General features: G+C 41.9%; 1 protein-coding gene across 1 annotated transcript in view; it reads right to left on the reverse strand.

The window, feature by feature from the left end:
- Nucleotides 1-19,734, reverse strand: part of LOC117477539 (dolichyl-diphosphooligosaccharide--protein glycosyltransferase subunit STT3B) — a 72,604-nt gene that overhangs the window by 3,171 nt on the left and 49,699 nt on the right. Inside the window, exons 5-15 of the mRNA XM_034124218.1 lie at nt 15,625-15,724; nt 14,093-14,191; nt 11,926-12,072; nt 8,706-8,754; nt 7,922-8,076; nt 6,232-6,443; nt 4,752-4,939; nt 3,792-3,963; nt 3,116-3,289; nt 2,089-2,202; nt 266-472 (exon numbers count right to left, since the gene is read on the reverse strand). Of these exons, the coding sequence (XP_033980109.1) occupies nt 266-472; nt 2,089-2,202; nt 3,116-3,289; nt 3,792-3,963; nt 4,752-4,939; nt 6,232-6,443; nt 7,922-8,076; nt 8,706-8,754; nt 11,926-12,072; nt 14,093-14,191; nt 15,625-15,724 (1,617 nt within the window). The remainder of the gene's footprint in view (nt 1-265; nt 473-2,088; nt 2,203-3,115; nt 3,290-3,791; nt 3,964-4,751; nt 4,940-6,231; nt 6,444-7,921; nt 8,077-8,705; nt 8,755-11,925; nt 12,073-14,092; nt 14,192-15,624; nt 15,725-19,734) is intronic.

A 19,734-nucleotide genomic window follows, 5' to 3' on the forward strand; every position in this document is an offset into this window, starting at 1 on the left:
CAACTTAAGTGGGGCCCCAAGACACCTGCGTGCCTTATAATCGGTCGGGAGAACAATTATAAGAAGAATTCTACGAGTTTCAAAACAAATGTTCTGCCTTTCTCCGAGGAAAACCATTTGATTGCATTTTATTTTGCTCTAGAGGCCATCTTGTCCTCTAGAGCAAAATAACCAGGGAAATTCAGGGCAGCATAATTGCATCTTTCTAAAACCGGAAGGCATGAATTCTGTATTTAAAACATTAAAACAGCAAGTGCCCCGTTACCTTTTTGGAGGTGAACTTCTGCCTGGACACCACGCTGCGCAGCTTGTGCTCCAGCGGCTCCCGGTTCTCCAGCTTCTTCACCTTGTAGATCCTCACCAGCCAGTGCTCCGAGGTGAACGCCTCCTCCAGGTGCTTGAACTTGATGTCCTTGTTGCCGATCTCGGCGTTGCGTGTCCGGTCGAAGCCGGGAGGCGTCCGGAAGTCCAGCTGGGAGACGGAAAAGCACGTCATTTGACTCATATTATAGAGCAGCATGCTAAATATCTTTGTTTTCAAGAAATAACTATTGCAATTTAAGTTCAAACCGTTAACCAGGCTAGCCCTGTCTACAGACATCTAAATAGTGTGGCACAATTTGTCCATTTACATTTCAGGTTTTATTGGGATTAAAGAAACAAGATATAACGTTTATTTAGTGTGCTCTACCTTTGGACAGCTTGTCTTCTGTCCAAATGCTAAACTCATATTTAACCTTATATTTAAGTAGCATTATAAGTTACACTCAACTCAAATGTACCAAAGAAAACAACAAGCCTCATGATAACAGCGCAGCCTCCCCCCTTTGGCCACCATGACATCACACTCACAGCATGTTGTTCCTGTTATTCTGCTCTAACAGTCCTTCCTGTGTCCTTCTTACTTTTGATTTCCCACAGATCTACCCTCAAAGCTACCCTCTACCTTCCTTCTGTTGTTATTTTTCCTTTTAGTATTCACGCTCACTCTCCCTTTGTGTGCCACGTTCCCATCTACAGGACACCTTGGCATTTCGTTTATGCCTCCAGGCTGCTCTAGAGGACACAGAGTGGGAAATATGACACCAGTTTAGTCACAATAGCTGCATGTCTTGCTGTTCAACTTGTCATTTAATTGTCAGGGGAAAGATATACACACATTAGATGTTTTTTGGCAATACCATGTCCACAGCCTGGTTGTATTTATTACATACTTTATAGTACGTACTGTATTATGCACTGTCAGTATAATCCTTTAATCTCCTCTCCCTGCTACAAGCAGCATCCACAACTATCTATTATTGTCTTGTTCCTGTTGTCATCTAAGCCTCCGTTTCCCCTTGTCACATCCTGTTTCCGTGAACCTAATCTATCCCTCCTACTCTCCCATTTCTTTTCCCCTCCCTCCTGTCCTTCATCTCCTTCTGTGCCTCAGTCTCTCCACCTATTTCCCCCCCGTAACAGTGCTGTGAGCCACACACAGCTCTGGCCGTCTGTCTCTGGATAGTGGCTGCATTGATTCTCCCGTCTCTGCTGAGCTGTTGGTCTGCAGCGGGACGCAAGCACCTGGAGAGAAGGATCCCTCTCATCTCTCCTCTGCTGCCTTCCAGAAGTAGCCGAGGCACACTTGAAAGCTTCCACCAATCCTTCATACTCTGCCTCCATCCCATTTACCCCCAAACACCCACCTCTCCCAACCTCAGGAGCTCCCCAAGGCATTTCCTTAAATCCTCTTCCGCCTGTCTGTCAGCAGGCTCCGCTTTTAAGATACAGTAGCAAGAATCTGTACACCTTTGGTGGTGGCGGCTGCTTGTTATTCTGTGTTAAAGCCACATGCTGCAAAGAAATATCTAGCAGTAGTACTTTTTTTACTTCTTTGCCAATTGCAGCTGCTTGTTACTTTCTGATCTCGGCACAAAGCTGGGAGACGTTATTGATGCCTGTGAAGTAGATCCCCATAACATCTTTTTGAATTCGGAGTTTCTCCCTGACCTGACCTGGAGATGTGAAATGATCAAAGACCTGCACAGTTGTTGCAAATCTTTCTTTGCCATGTGAAGAATCTTAGATGAGAGAGTCTCTTCTAACCTGCATTTCACCAAATCGGTAATAGGACATCTTGTACATGAGGCAGTTGAGCAGAGTTGGTGAACCGGCTTTGTCCACTCTGAACTCTCCCTGAGGGGTGAAGTAGTCGCTCTCCTGAAGGGGACGAGAAGAAAGTATGGGAGGATAAGGTCAGTGTCATAACACCGTTCACGAATACACCGTGGTCATTTACTAACAGTGGGTACAGCTCAGGTACCAGCACTTGTGTTGTCCTGCTGTTTATTTTATTTATTTATTTATTTGACAGGGACAGTGCACATTGATTGACATTTCTGTAAATGCGCCAGAGTTAACCAACAGGGTATTTTTCATCTGTAGTCCCTGGACAGATGTTGAAAATCATCCTAAAAAATAAAATAAAAAAATAAATAAAAATAAAAAAATAAATAAAAAAAAATAAAAAATGTGTTTATGTGTTCTAGAGTTAACTGCCCTTCAAGGAGAAAGATAATAGTCAAAATGTTGTTCTGTGATGTAGTACTACAGCTGCTATTCACAACATTAATCGAAAAGTATGTAAATCCAGCTTCTCCTCAATCAGTGTTTGTGCAGGTACTTACGTTTTTGTATCACTGATAAATAATGAATGATCTTTAGAGATGATGGATGGTACATAATGGTGGATTTGTGAGTAGCAACATGTTCTTGTTTCTCTGAAAAACCCGTGTCTTGACTGCATGTAAATCTACAGAAATGGTTTCGTGACTCCTACTCGAGTTGTATGCTGTTATTTCAGGACAGCAAACAAACTAAAATGGGGACAAACTTGAAAAGTGGTATTTTCTCACAATGATAAGAAAAGTAGCAATTCAGTGTTAGCCTTTAAGTCCCGGAAAACAAGTCAGGAAAGCACGACAGTGGTCTCAACAGAGTCTGTTGTGGGGATGATTACAGAGAGCGAGTGTGTAAGAGTGAATCGGGCTACATTGATTTCACTTGCTGTGAAAGTGCTTGCTGTGAGAGTTCCTGGAGAAAAGCTGCAGTGACAGGCGGGTCAGAAACTCACCCTGATGTCCTTGGGGTGCTCTCCCTCTGCTATCCTCACCATCCACAGGAACTTGTTTATGTCGTCACCTGAGTAACCGATTACACCTCCGAAAATGATCAGCACGTAGTCCACATCCAGCGACCTCATGATCTGGTAGGCTGCGCTCTCGTTGGAAGACATGGCTTTCCCCACCTAAAAAAAAAACGGCAAAGAAGAGCGACAAGTCGTACTTTAATTGGAGTTTACAAGACAGGATGCTTCAATACAGCAATGGGAAAGGAACATAAGAAGGGTTTATTAAAGAGACATCAATCTTGTTTTCTGTGTAATTACATTTCCTGTGGACAGATGCTGGAGTAGGAAGCAAGAGAGAACAACGCTACAGAGCCTTCGCAGATTTAACTAAAAGACAAAATAATTCCACTACATTTGGCAGCAGAGAGATACAACACATAAATCAAACCTGCTGAATCTGACAACAATTAACTGCAATTCCCCTACAGTGTAGATTCAATGGGAATAGTTTGAGCAAACAAGATTATCTGGCTTGCTGGAAGGAGCGGTCTACATAAAAAGAAATAAATCACTGGAGCTTGTTAATCATCTAGCGGCTGCTGCAGGTTTTTATGCATGTGAATGAATCAAAACAGAAAGAAAGCAAAGTGATGACGAATTAAACTGGCATGAGGCTCACCAGGGCTATGTGGCTGTTGTTCCACGTGTTATTATCTACTAGTGTGGTCCTGTTGGCCATTCCCGCTATCTGGTATCCGTAGTCCCACCACGACATGACGCGAGCGTTCTCTTCCGTGTTCTGCCTCAGCCAATAGTACGCCTCCCTGAAGTCATCCAGGATGTTGCGGGTCCTAACAAAGAGAGTAAGGTTGACGGGTAACAGCGTTGACAGGTATATACATGAAGCTTCGGAGGCAATTAATAATTCAGTCAAGACTTCCAGAAGGGCACAAATAGATGAAAATAGACCACCCATGCATAATAAAACGAGGGTTAAAAAACAGCTCACACTCTGAACACTCATGTCCTATATTTACCTCGAGGAGCAGACGTAAAGCCAAACAACCAATTAACTTTAGGTTTGGTAATAATTTCTTATGCTTGTGTGTGTGTGTGCTTTTATGCGTGACTGTGTAGGTGTGTGTGCGTGAGAGAGCAGAGTGACAGCTAAAACCATTGTCTGAGAACTGCCGTGGTAGCATTAATATAGGCATGAGGACTTGCAACCACCACTTAGTGTTGGCCTTCAATATTTCCTCCCTGATGCTTAAGAGAATAATTACGCCTGTAAAGAATCAGAGAGAATAATATATCAGCTTTTTTTTATAGATTCAGAGACGGTCCACAGATGTTTTTCTGTGACCCAGAAACACTAAGTAAAGCAATCATATTAAAGCTCATAGGTGCACATATCAATATTTCCACAACATGAAATATAAATGTGCTGCCTCTATCCTGCTGCTCTGTGTTCGTGCGCACACACACACACACACACACACACACGTGCGCTCATTTGAATGCAAGGTGGAGCAATCCAATCTTTTCTGTATTTTTGAAATGACTTTACTTTAAAAAAAAAATGACTTGGTGGTTAATATAATAAGAGCTGAAGTGTACTGTGTGCATGTTTGATCCGTACCCGTCGTTGTTGTAGGAGGCGAGCACCACGCTGGGGCTGGAGTAGGCGTTGCTGGTGACCCATGTGCAGTGGACCGCGAACATCATGAGCAGCATCAGCATGAGCATGGTGACGATGGACTTGATGTTTGGACCCAGACCCTCCTCTGCCTTCTCCTGCTCCGACACATGTTTACGCACCTTACCCGCCTGCAGGGGGAGACAAACACTTTTTATGACGGACGGCAGAGTCTGTAGCATTCCAGGGAGATGAATTATTGAGCGGAATAAATGATTGAATAAACTAATTGAGCAAAGTATCTTACAGCAGCCTCGTGTTTTCAGTGCTGAATGATGCATCACTAAGGATTGTGAGATGGACCTTGTGATGAGTTAATATCACTTCACACCAGCAGCAGGGAATTGTTAAGGCAATAAAAACTCTGGAGAGGAGGAAATCTGCATAATGGGAACATTTGTCTTTACTAACACCTCCAACTACTTGCTCTCACACCTTAACTGTGGCTTGAAGTGAGCGAGGAGAGATGTAGATAAAACATGACATTTCAATTCGGGCAAAAAGTGAGATTAACAACGGAAGGACTGTACAGTTTTACTTGTTTTTTTAATGAGTGTATGTGTAAAGTTGTCTTGTGATATACAGTATAGGTTATTTGTTTTCAGACGTGTTCTCGTGATCTTGATCTTAGATTGACTTCCTGTATTGATAAAGATAACTATCAATCATTTATATTTAGACAAAAGGTGGATATAGGTTGATACACAATGATCAATTGCATGCTTAAATAAATATAAAAAGGTTGAATGCCTGTCTTAACTGTATCTGTAGTTTTCATTGTATATATATCATTATTTTATAATAAAGATGATATGATGCATCTAATGTTTTTCCTTGCAGAATGTATTCATGACCTTAAAACCTTTTGTTTTGAAAGCTAGATTGTTTTTTTTATCAGTTTCTTCTGTTCTATTATTCCTCTATTTTGGCAACAAATGACTCAATGTGTATTCCATATTTGTTGTTATGCAGCTTGTATTAACATCAAAGCTTCCAAGCATAGCCAAAATGTCCATCAGTGCATTTTTCCACCGATACAGAGCAGCAATGATGTGGAACAATCTGTCACCATACGCAGATGTCCAACATTGCGTTCTCCTTAAGGATGGATATCTGTGGGTGATGCATGAAGTGATGTGATGCCAAGGTGGACTTGAATAGACAAAGCCACAGTTTGGCTCAGCAGTGACAGCCGTGGGATCAACATTCGACAAAAGTGAGACAGCTAAAATGATGGCAACGGCATCCAACAGTTGCAGCTGAATCACAGTTGAATCACACTTTACCCAAACTGGCAAGCTAAACTGTTGAGGAGTGGGGAAAGCTGACAAACATGAGAATGATACATCCTAAGGTGTAAAGTCAATAAGGAGCTCAAGTTACGCGTTTGATGTACATTTGGATCATTCTCTCCTGTCCTGACCTTGTCATAAAGGTTCCCAGAATTCCTCTTGTCGTCCTCGTCGCTGCTGTCTTCAGCGGGGGGTTTCTCTCTCTTCGTGTCGTCTCCCATGTAATGCTCAAAGACGCTGGAGAAAGCCACGGCAGACAGCATGCACACCACCGGAGTCAGTGTCAGCATCAGGCGCACCATCACACCGGCAAAGTACACCGCGCTGATGGCATACAGGGCCACTGCAAGGGGACAGGAATAGAAGGTGGTGGGTGGGAGAGAGGGAGCACAACATATAGAAAGGTCAGTCAAGGAGAAAGACGGTGTGAAAGTAAAGGACAGAGGGAATTGGGCCGAGTGACGGAGATAAAGACATGAAAAAGAGAAAATGAGTTGTAATGCAGCATAATCAGCAGCTCTGCAGAGTTTAAACCCTAAACGGAGAGAGAGCGCTGGCTGCTTTCCGTCCTTGAAGAGTGAACACCCGGCTCAACAGGTGCATGGCTAATCAATAGCTGTAATTGGCTGATTAAGTCTGAGGGAGAAACAGGTCGGGCTGCTGGAGGGCGGAATCTGAGCGCTTAAAGGTTTTCTGCCCTTGATCTTGGCTGTCTCTCTCTCTGTAAACAGAAAAGTTTGTTTAAGATGATTGGGTTTTTTAAGTCCCCCTTGATGTTTTCTTTTGCTGGTTTCTAGCTCTACATGCCACCCAACCCGGCTACTTATATAAACTGAACCAAAACTATAACTTCATGCAACTTTCAGCATGATAAATAAATGTGAGCAAATGAATCGATACATTTGCTCACATACTGCGCAAGTAGGCAGTATGGTTTTTAACATTTTGTAGGCTACTTATAATTATGGCTTAAAACGTATTCAACAGATATGTTCATATTTATATTCACACTATGTCTAAAAGACTGAAAGCTATGATGAGACCCATCAAGTCACGGTGGATTCGTTGCCAGTTTTTGGAAGGAGTGCATTTTTTATATTTTTTCTTAATCAACCAATCACACCTTTTTAAAATCTTCCTTCAGGGTATATGCAGGAATCCTGAAGTCAAATGTAATACCTTTTAAGACCTTTTTTAAGACCCTTTCCATACATTTTAAGACCTCATCGCCACTTCGAGTTTTAACCGGTTATAGTGGCGACACACTTTACCTCACATTTACTATATGTAATGATGTCCTGTTCAGATGACGTCAAATCCAACGGGATGCCATAAATAAAACTACACAGAATCACACTACACACCTACGCAATGATTACATTCAGGCAGACTGTAGAATACAACCTCTTTGGACAATTTATATACTTATTGAAAACAAGCTACACAATGTAATACCTTGGAAAATGCCGTTTAATACTTTTTAATAGCCTTAATTTTCCCTAAATTGATTTATCAACTTTTAATACTTTTTAAGACCCCCTGTCCTTCCTCAGAGTTGCTCTAAAAGTATCTTAAGCCAGACTAAGCGTGGAATCCTAGCTAGAAAAGCTAAGTATTTTCAGTAAATGTGTCAACACGACCACGTACGATGTACCATTTACAAATCATGCATGTTAACTAAACCTACTGTTTATTGAGCAGATAAATTACTAAATTATTTGCCAGTCTTTCCAATTCATGCTGAGGTGAAAATAAATGTCATAGAATGTCAAAGCGTGCATGTTCTCATAAACTGTAGAGCTTTTAATAAAGTGTTCCTACCAAACACTCGTTCATCGTTGATGTTCTTGATGCAGAACCAGAGGCCTGCTGGGAAGGTGCAGACCAGGATGTGGAGGTCGAAGAAGAAGGAGACCCAGGTGGTGGGCTGGTGCTCCGACACTGACGCTATGATGGGGATGTGGATCTTAGCATAGCTGGAAACAGAGGGGAGGGGAAGAGACAGACAGAATGTAATTCATGTTGGGTTGAGCCCATTGGGAGTGTTGAGACAAATTATACAATAGATCCTCCTGATTAACTCCAGAGTTATGAGGAAAGAAGATCATTTACCTCCCTGCATGCTTATGATAAAAACATTTACACATTTAGAACTGAAAGAGTAATTTTCCTTTGTTTTCCTAAGCTGTGTGTTCCCCTTTTATTCATTACGGGCTTTTACGCAGCAGTTTCTATAAGTTTCAAATACTTCTCTAAAGTGCTTTGTGATTACAGCTGGGAAAGAGAAAACACACAACACATTAAGGAATTAGTATCAGCCTCCAGAGGGGGAAAACTATCCCATACTGCTCCAGTCAGCAAACAAAAGGGGGGGGGGGAGAATGGATTGGGTGTGCTGGAATATCAAACATGTTGCAGTGCATTTGGAGAACACAGGGTGCCTGGTGCTGTTTGGAAGGAAGACTATAGTTCAACACCGAGCCTGAGCTGCACAGTTTCCCCTCTGGGACGGTGCAGGGGGGGTTTATAGTCGGATTTGAAAACACACACTTGATTGAACAAGTTTTCCATCGACGGTGAGAGTGTGAAGGTCAGCAGATCTTACCCGGTGTCCCAGAGAGAGTAGAAACGACCACTCCACGGAGCAATGTATCCTGAGGAAAGAAAGGATTTGTTTATTCATTCATTCGAGCCTCTGAATATAGGGCCTGCTGTTAGGGGGGCAGGAAGATGAATAACGTTTAAGTAGACCAGAATAAAGACCGAATGAAATGAACAATCATTTTTAAACAACGTAAAAAATACTCTCATTAGAATGTCCTTTGATACAACCAAACGTAATTATTTATAAAGCAAACTCTACCCAACTGTGCAGCTTTGAATAAATAAAAATGGAAAACACTATCTGACCCAAAGGCCTAGAAAATGTATACGAGTTGCCTGAGGATAAAACAATGGATGTCTACAATGCAGTTAATATTCACTGTGTGAAACCAAACTGAACTATACTCTATATTGTGGGAATGCGCAGCTTGAACTTGGTTTGCGATCTTACTAATTTCTCTTATAATGACAAGTGAGGGAGGAAATACCCTTACTTTTTATTTATTTAAAAGTTGAAATGCACCCCTGCAACACAATGCAGTAAACATGTGGTCTTTTAATCTGTTATTTATATGCAGATGCAAGAAGATACACATGTACGAGTGCAAGGCAGCACGATTTACATCCTGTCGTTGGTTATACACTAATCTGATTGAAATTACCAGAGAAAATAGTTTTTTACAAACAACCTATATAGCCAAGCAACGGCTCTGTATTAACCAACCTTTCCTGCCAAGAGAACCCTGATACAGAACATGTCAATGCTTTAAATGTATTCTATTGATGGTACTTAATTACTAAAATTGACTTGTTTATAAATGTAACTGAAACCATTTAAGCTGCAAATTCGACCGCACAGGGCATTTTATGTGCGCATACAAATGTCTTATTTTGGTAAGGCTTTGATGTGGAATACATTTCAGCTCTGAACTGTTGCCTAGGGGCTCTCACCCACACTCACTAACATAAACAAAAGCCCCATATTACACATTTTGTGGCAGGTTTGCACCAACATGTAGCTGTATCCTGTCCTTTGAAGCTCTTTGGAGAGATCCTTTCTTAAGCATTTATGATGAAATAAGCACCACTACCATCAGAAAAAACTCTTTTGAAATAAGATGTCAGAACCGAAGCAGGCATGAAAAGGTAATAAAAATGAAATGGGGAATATATTTTGAGAGGTTATTTAAAGGATGACACTGATTTAAGCAATCAATACTTGGCTCTGAGTTCAATACACTGAGGAAACCCACCAGGCTACAGAGATTTTTAAGAGATGAAAAAGTCCAATAGACCAGAGAATCACATGCGCAGCTTCACTAGAAAACTGGCATATCCCCAAACAGTCACTGACTCCCACTGCTCAATTCAGATGGCTGACACATCACAGCGTTTACCAGACGTCCAGGATCTCCCACGAGACTTCTGCGTACGCATGAGTGGCCAATGAGCTCTAAAAGCAGGCAGGCGGAATATCTGAGGACGCCAAATATAACCATAGATGTAATGTGACACCATCGTTTTGCACAAAAGGCCTGGCTTTCACATAATCTGGAGTGACAGAATGTCAGATTGCTGTTTAAGGCTAGTAAATAATCTGCTGCCTTAATTAAGGTGAGAAAACCAATTTATCATGTTGGGTTAAAAAAAAGCCACATGCTTTATTTAGGCTCATTACAGACTGCAGAAAACGTGTGCAAACACAGCCTAAGGGGATACGAGAGCACTCTTTTTCCTTCACATATTAGCTTTCCTGGGACCAGTCTGAGGTAATGAACCACTACTGTAGATAGGGAGAGCACATCTAGTGTTTAAAGAACCAAAAGATGGTATACTTGAATCTGAACACTTCAGCAGGAGACTAATAGAATCAATAAATAGCAAGGAGGCAACATTTTAAAGGTCTGTAACCTTGTGGCCACAAACGCAGGCCGAGCTGAAAATAATGGAGAAAATATTGACTGAGGGCAAAGCTCAACTGGCTTGCTGTGCGCATCGGGGTTCAACCAAGCCAGTCAAAAACAACATACAACTCCAGAAAAAGGCCCTCGAAAGAGCACTATCTTCCACTACTGCTCCACAGTCCTACAACTTGCTGCAGCATCCCTATCTGTTTATATTTGCTTATCATGTGCCTTCCGGGTTTCATTTTCTGACGAACCAAACACTGATTAGCGGCCCACTGGGGAGGCCTGCAGGTCAGACTAATGGGGGATAGTGTATAAACATACTGTAACTTCTGGCTAAATAAGGAAAACACAATTTAAAATGGCTGATATCCCAGATCTGGATCAGCATCATTAAATCTAGTCAACTGATCCTTGCACAAAATGCTATTGGTCCATAAACTCCCAGCCAAATCAATGATAACTGCTTCCATTTGTAAGAATAAAAAGACAGGGCTCAAAACAAAACCACTATTTGTTCAGCCAATAAAACTATCATTAAAAAGAGATATTATATCATGATGAGCTATCTTCGCAATAATATTTAGCAGAAAATAAAGCCAGGGAGTGAGAGACGCATTAATTTGTTGACAGTAGCTTGACATATCATGAAAGATGATCTGCTCATCGCCATTTTTTGTTTAATTTCCTCGTGTTGACATTGACATAAACGTTCTGGCTACATTTGGGAGACTCAAATGTTTTATTCTCTGGACTTGGGCAGGCCTGTTTAGGCTTGGTTACGTGGAAATATTCACTGAGAGCACACAGCCAGGTAAACTATAAAGACATTATAGTTAATGAAAAACTTTCTGTAGTTCAGCATTAATTAATAAAGGATTGATTTGTTCATTTTGTATTCTCTAACCTTGATGGATTGGGCTGCTTTGGTTATTGGTTGCAACCATTATTAAATCGCTTCCAAAGAGGGCTCCAACTAATAATTATCTCTTTTATACATGAATCTCTTTGACTTCATTTGAATTAAAATTGGACAAGAATGTTTCTTTAATTTGCCTGTTTTGTCAGAATCACCTGAAAACATTTATGACACAAAACAGGAGAAAGCAGCAAACACACAAGTTGCTAGGCTGAAACCTTAATTGTTTGATATTTTTAGTACATAATTCACTTTAATGATTGTTACGAGCAGATTAACATTCTGTTGAGTGACACATTATTTCTGCTCTACTTACAAGGCAAGGCCAAAAAATACAACAAATGAGATGGTCTACATGATATGAACTGTGACAGCATGTGAGCGGACAAACAGACCTGTGTAAGTGAGATAGATGACGGTGAGGAAGACCACGCCGGCGGCAAGAGACACTCCGAGGAGGAAGAGCGTCTGGAACTCCTGTCGGGTCAGCCTGTCTTTCAGGTACTGCAGAAAGGCATAGGCTTGGAGAAGTGCAAACACACCTGAGAAGAAGACGCACACAGAAACAAAAGCATGAGCAAACATACAAGAAGAAGCTAACAGTGAATATTTGAGGAAGCCCTGATTCATGTCCGTCCCCCCCACCCCCCCCCCAGGGAGCAGGTTTACGTGGATAAGAAGTGATGCTGTCAGTTTGGCAGAATCCTCTACAAAGCAGTTTGGAAAAGCCCCTTTGGCAGTTCATGCAGATGTGGAAGGCAAATACTGCGGGACAACATATTTCGAATGCATGAGACAGATTGTGTGAATAAGCTCTTCTCTTTCCCTCGCCTTGCTTTTTTTTCAGCTGCCCCTTTGGTTACACTTTGTTCCTTTGACACTTTCTCAGAGCCAATTCCACCAGAACATTTCTCTGCTTGTCTGGTGAATTCGATATAAAACATTTAAAAGAGTCCTGGTTTCCCCTTCTCTCGTCACCTCCCATTCTATGACAAAATATCACGAAATCGCCTTACTCATCCGTTAACACCACCCACAGGAGGTCTCACCCATTTCTAAGGTTAAAGTGCTGCCTGTCTCCTGGCGAGCCGGGTGGTGCTAACACGTTTGCCCCCCCCCCCCCCCCTGCCTGCCTCAGGGAGTGACATTCTCAGCGCTATCGACAGGTCCACGGCTCTGTCACTCTCTTCCTGTCTCCCACTGTGCTCCCTGGATGCTACCACCAGATGTTCCGAGCAGCTGCTACCCAAATGACATAAAAAAAACACTCAAAGAGAGCAGGGAGCCGAAAACTGAGAGAGGCAGAGAAGATTTTTGATGGTGCATTCTTTAAGTGCCTCTCATAATGCGGTTTGTGTTGTACAAACACCAGAAAACAGGGACACTTCATCGTCAGCCTGCTGCAGTGTTAAGAGAATTCTCCAAAAAGGTGCTGCTCGGCATCCTAAAGCTGCCAACGACAGTCCTCTCCCAATCTGGATGTAAATAAAACACACAAATCATGCACATACAAACGCACCCACTCGTGCCACCAGGCAGCAGATGGGCCCACTGTTGAGTGGCGAAACTGAACAAGCTTTAATAAACTACCCACAAGCCAAAAATGAAAAGTACTTGAAGTGCTAAACCCATATGGGTGGTTTGTGAAGCGGCTTATTTCTATTTTGTAAATATATTCTGAGGAGGTCTTGTGTTTGTTCTCCACAGAGAGGATGACTAACACTGTCAGCACTAGGGGATTCAAAGCCTGCTGCAGCCAAACAATCTTAAAGTGTGTGCATCCATGGTAGTGTGAGGTGCTTTAGATAACAAGCTAGTGGCTTATGTAACGTCACACCTTTAATACGCGAGTTACAGCAGTCAGCCTTAACCTCTCTCTTGTGTTGCACCATACATCAGGAGAGTTGGAAGAAGTGAACATGAATACAATCTCTGTATTGTGACTACGTGTCCTTGGATAAAGAATTCAGTCAGTTCAGAAACGTATGTAACTTGGAATAGGATTGTTCCATATAATGTTAAAAAAGGTTTGATGTTATTCAAGGTATGCATTGAAACAACTCTATCTTTTAGAAAATAAAGTATGCTATCAAACCTGAATGAATAGATTGTATTTGCCAGGCTTGGGCAGCAAATGAAGTTGTAAACACCAACATATTATCTAATAAAGTTAGTATGGTAAACTGTTTTTCTGAAAATGTAACTGACTGGAGCGATTTTAGCATTTAGTGAGATCAAATAAATACCCTCCAACTCCTGAGGAAAATATTTGTGAATGTAATCATACACTAGATCGTAGGATACAGGAGGACGAGGATGAAAATAACAGTAAAGTTGATGGCTGCTATGTGTCTTACTTGTGAGAAGCTCTGACATTTGGTGATAAAAGGTATTATTGAGTCATAACTTGGAAAAAATAAGGCAGTGATATTTTCCAAGAAACGCTGACTTCATCAGTGCACTCTGAACGACACTCATCTTCAAACTTTCCCGAAGTGAACTTCTTCATCTAAGAAGAAACGCCGGATCAGCTACTCTGGAAGAAGAGAGAGTGAGACTTACCGGCAGCAGCCATGTGTTCGCTGGTCCTGATTGGCTGGAAGCCCACAAAGGGGATCTGCATCGACAGGACAAGACCCACAATGTAGAAAGTGCTGTAAGCTGTAAACACAGGAGAGACAAAATGAGAAATAAAGCAATCAAAATAACGTATTGCACTATAAACCTTCCATTTTGTTCCACTACTCCAGTTTGGATGCTTCTAAGGGAAATCAACCTCAACAGAAGTATTTAAAGTCTATTGATTTCCACGGCCTTACTCTGAGTGAGTAAATACAAAATACCTAATCTAATGTCATTTACTGTGAAAACGGGAGCTGGCTCTGTGCGGTGTGACGGGAGGCCTGGAGTGTGACGACGGTGCTGAGAACAGTGCGACTCCCACCTTTGTAGCTGGGGGGGAACCGATTCGCAGACGCACCATCTTAATTAAGATTTCATACTCTTCCTGAAGTGTGTGCCTGGTTTTTGAAGAAGTTGTGGTCGCCCTCAGCTAACTCTTACTCACACATCTGCTATTGACTCAAGACAGGGAGAGATGAAATGTGAGGGAACATAGACTGCGAGGCATTTTATTAAACCGGGATTTTTTTTCTTTTTTTCATGTTCCCTCTTAGTGAGAGAGACACCTGGCTCTAAAGAGGGGAGCTGCAAGATGTAAAGATGAGAGAAGGTGAGAAATGTGAGACGCGCATAAGGACCTAATGTCTTTTCCGTCACCTCGTGTCGACATATTTCTCCATCTCTCATTAGCTACCAAAAGGTGCATGAAGTCGCAGGATGATATTTCTGCTGCAGACATCTTTGAGGAACAAAGAAGGGATATTTTCCACTTCATACAACAGCGCTGCATTGCCAAGTACAATGTCATGGCTGAAAAACAGTTTGGAGATAGAGCAGAGGTAGGTCAAAACCATCTCACTGTGGAGAGACCATCATTTATTTTCAAACCTCTTAAGGACCACGATTTGCAGTTATAATACATACAAAATATAATCATGTGAAAAATATACATTACACCGTGGTTTTTTTCTTGATCACAACAGAAGTGCCTGTCGCGAGCTCATATTTAAGCTGAGGACGAATGTGTGGTGATTCTCTGAGCCAACACATAATGTGCCAAGGCTGGTCGGTGCTGTGCTGTGACACTGGGATGATCGCTGGAATAATAAGCGAACCCCTCTTCACCAGCGTTCTGCCTCTCGTATTTGCACACAAAAAAACGAATAGATCAGGTAGCAGGTGGCTGCGTTTACTGTTAAGTGGTGTGTGGATGTCTGCACTGCAGACGATGGAACGCTTACGGTTGTGAAAGATGAGCACAAGCATTTGAGCTCGTTTCAGGGTCAAATGCTTAGGCAACGATGTTGGGAAACGCAACTGAAGGAGTAGTGGTTTTTGTTCTGTTTATTGCATACAATTCTATTCTAATGGAAGAGGATCTGAAAAGACTGTCAGTTTCAATTTCAACAACAGTTTGTGGGGGTGCTTTAAACATCAAGTACTTCAAGTAAATGTGCGTGCGTGTAGCTTACCGATGTAGACTCTTTTGCTGTAGCGTTGCATCAGCATCAGCACAAACACGTGCAGAGGAATCAGGTTGATAATGAACACATAACCTCCCCATGCGGACACCTGGAACACACACATTCATATAGTAATGTCAGACTGCTGAATTTCATATGATCAAACATTCTTCATTTATTTATTTCAAACAAGGTCACCAACCTGAGGTGAGGCTTTCATGTTATTCGGTTACTTATCACAGGGTATATGCAGGAATCCTTTTAAGACCTTTTTTCAGACCCTTTCCATACATTTTAAGACCTCATCGCCACTTTGAGTTTTAACCGGTTACATTGGCGACACACTCTACTTCACATTTACTATATACAGTATTGATTGTCCTTCCTCCTTATCTTCCAACCATTTGGACACAAACTTGCATTTCCCCATAACGATGTTGTTTAACAACCGGCGTAAACGGACCTTCGCGCGCTATCAAGCAGTGAGCGTGCATGTCCTGTTCAGATGACGTCCAATCCAACGGGATGCCATAAATAAAACTACACAGAATCACACTACACATACCCGTCACAAAACTGAAAGCAGACCTGAAGATAAACGGTTATCACAGAGCTGCCACAATATGTTGAAATTGTTGGAGAAGGAAACCAAAACGTTTTTGTAACGTGTATTTGTTCCGTGCAGCTGTGGCCGAGGATCCTACGCTTAACAGAAGGTTGTTACATGTCGAAGTGTCCTTGGGCACGAAACTGAACCTCTGTGGGTGTGTGTGTCAATGTTCATCACTCCTGATAAGCAATTATACTGTGCAAGTGTGTGAATGGGTGAGAACTGGCTGATGTTATGAATCACTTTTATGTGTCTGCTAGGATAAGAGAAGCTCAATTCAAAAGTTCTAATGAATTCCATTCTCAAACGTCATTCTAATCAAATAAAGAGTAAGTATGGATATAAAACATAAGTGACCCCTGCAAAAAAGAAAATAATGAAAAGGCCTTGAATAGCATTATCCAAGATCAGCCATGGTACTGCTTCTGCACACATTTATTAAAACCTGACATATAAAGCATCTATAAAAATGCAATCATACTTTTCATGCTGGATGCACCGACATAGGCTCGGCGAAATTTTTCCTAAACTGTTTTTGAGCAACGCTAAATATCACAACGCTGGGTTTCGGGACTGTTAAAGAGCTCTGCAAAAAACATCATTGACAAGTTTTCAAGTACCAGCAAAAAGGCAAATGGTAAGTGTGAGAGCACTAGACAGGCAGAGAGGACAGCTTAGAAAAGGAGTGTTGAGATAGAGAAAGAAAGACAAAGGGAAAAGACAGTTGTAAACATTAGAAAGTGCAACCGAGAAAGAGGGAGAGACAGCAGAGAATGCATTCAACACAACAGCTTGTCAGAAAGAGCCACATTGCACCTGCTCAGTACGATGAGGAGCATTCATAACACTCCTGCAGTCACAGGAAAAACGAGCGCATCATGTCTAATTGATCAAAAACACTAAAATGCAACATTTAGGCACAGAGTGAAAGGAAACCTCTAAATAAGTTCCATGCTGAACGATTAGAAGCAATTATATTTTGGCAGTGGTTAGCATCTTTTCTCTCAGATGGTGACAGCCAATTAGTAACATGGAGACAGTATCTCCAATGAAAACCAGAAATGACTTGAATTACAGACTCATTTTAACACAGAAGCGACTGATCCAGTCTTTGTAGTCTTTCACTGACTTGGAGCGTACTACAAATAGAAAAGTGGAAACGCAGTGTGCAGCGCCACTGCAGATGCAAAACCATAACACTTTTCAATTTCTAGTGAGTATGTATGATACAGAAAGAGGAAAGAGGAAACTGCAATGCAACCCCCTCTTCCTCTGCATTTGATCAAAACTGGCTGCAGGCACAAAGACAAGATGGACACGTCTCCATGTCACAAAAACCATGCCAACCGAATGTTTTAAAATATTGATCCCTCCGAGTTAGACTCTCTGGCGTCATTAAGGGGCATTATTGACTTAGAGTCAACATTACATTTAAGGCTTGTTTTCCCTTGGGGTATAACTGGGTTTAGAGGTTTAATGCCATGGTGGAGAAATGGAAGATAGTGATCGAAAATATTCCCATGGTTACTATTTCCAAGGGTTTAGGAAAAATAAAACAGCTCACTTACCAAATTTGTATTATAGCGGTCAAAATATGGCTTTAGTTGAGAAAATGTATCAATTTTTGTTTGTGATGTATTTTATTTAGCAGCAGCTTGAACATATCAAAAGCACAGTGGTGCTATAATTTAAGATTAACATAGTAGAATGTTCACATTAATATTGCATACATGTTCATATTTATGTTACCCTTCTCAGTTCAGCGTGTTAGCATGCAATTTACACGTTTTTAAAGTCAGATATCAATATGTACCGTGATATGACAACGGTATCTTTGATTCAGGAAACTCTACAATGCAACCTGAGAGCAGATTTACCTCCAGTTCTGGGATCATGCCAGCACAATCAACCAAAAGAAAAACCTGCCATCTGGACATATTACAGGACTATACAGAGATGAATGCTCAAGACAGAAAAGCAAGGCTGTGTGTGAGTGTGCAAGAACAAGCACTATTTCAAATGATGGCTCAAACTGCCAGGCCTTTGCCCGAGCCACAGGCCATCAGCTGAGGGCAGGATTTAGAAAATGTTTGGGGCAAAGTCTTTTAGCCGTTATCACTCTGTATTTCACACAGGGCTTATCTGATGACCGCAAGGCCACTCTGAAGACGATATAGCAGCACACAGCATGCAACAGGAAGAAGGGTTTTACTCTGCTTGTGCGTTAGTGTGTGTGTGTGTGTGTCTGCAAGTGTTTGTAGCCTCATGCGATTTATTCTTGTGCGCTTATTTACCAACGCCACCCTCTACAACACCAACAGTGACTCTCTGGATCATTGGAAACACTTTAAGATGACATAAAAGACTCTTAATGATACAGGATGAACAAAAAGGTTACTACACAGACGGCTCAGTGAATCTGTGTGTATGTATGCTTACATACGATAGTGTAGCTTCAGGCCTATGTCTTGGGAATAGGCCAGTTTCCTGCTCACAATGATACTCTAATCCTAACCGATTTTCCGATTTCAGATCAGATTTGTGCTCCGATTGTCAGGAGGGGTTAAATCTGTCAAAAAGGTAGCACCTTAAAGTCAACAGCCATGCTAGGAGATCTTTCTCGCTGTACTTTCAGCTAAGCACTACAAAGTAAAAGAAGTATTTTAAATGTTTAAACAAAGGGACATCTTTTTAATCACCACAGGAGTCTTGTGTTCTGGGCATTTAATCAATACTTCATTAAGCAAAGGAGCTTTTGGTGTTACAGGTTGTTCTGCTCGAGGGGTCTTTGAAGGCTTTAGAGAGGAAAGTAAGCCAAAGCTTTGGGAATGAGTGCAGTGCATCTGCTCTGTCCTCTGTTTACCCCTCACTCCACCCTCACCCCTGGAGGGATGAAAGGAGGATGCTGTGCAGCTGCCCGAATGGTTCCTGTGGCTTCTGTCCATCAGTGAGGTCCTACTGTGCGGGATCCCTGTCTTAATCTTGTCCCCCTCTGTCCTGTCCCTGCTGATAGTGCTAATATCCAGGCAGGGGGATCTGCTCCTCTCTGTCTCCATATCTGCTTTACAAGTGTCGCATTCAATTAATTCCTAACAGGAAAGGTAGCCTTGGCTTCATCCTGATTAAAACGAGGGTGTAAGGTGATAAAGAAAGGACGGGTCAACAAGTGGATGGAGTACTTGGTGTGTGGGACCAAAGGGGACAGTGGAGGCGTTTAAGATGGAGACATACAAGACTAGTTTGCTGCTCACTGCCAGAGGACTCGTCTACTTCAGTGGGTGGGCTGCAGATACAGTTAGGAGAAACATCCAATCACAGAGGAAGGGAGAGAGAGGGTGTCAGGGAGAGGAAGTGGTATTAAGGAGAATGAAGCATGGAGACTTAATGTTCCCATTGCAAGTGGCAACGAGTTACGCATCACATCTCCTCATCATTTCTTCCCATCTCTCTGTCCACCATATCCTGTTCCCCCTTATCTTTCCACACCTCTCTTTATCCTTTTGTCTGTG

Source organism: Trematomus bernacchii, unplaced genomic scaffold, assembly GCF_902827165.1.
Source record: "Trematomus bernacchii unplaced genomic scaffold, fTreBer1.1, whole genome shotgun sequence".
Lineage (NCBI taxonomy): Eukaryota > Metazoa > Chordata > Actinopteri > Perciformes > Nototheniidae > Trematomus > Trematomus bernacchii.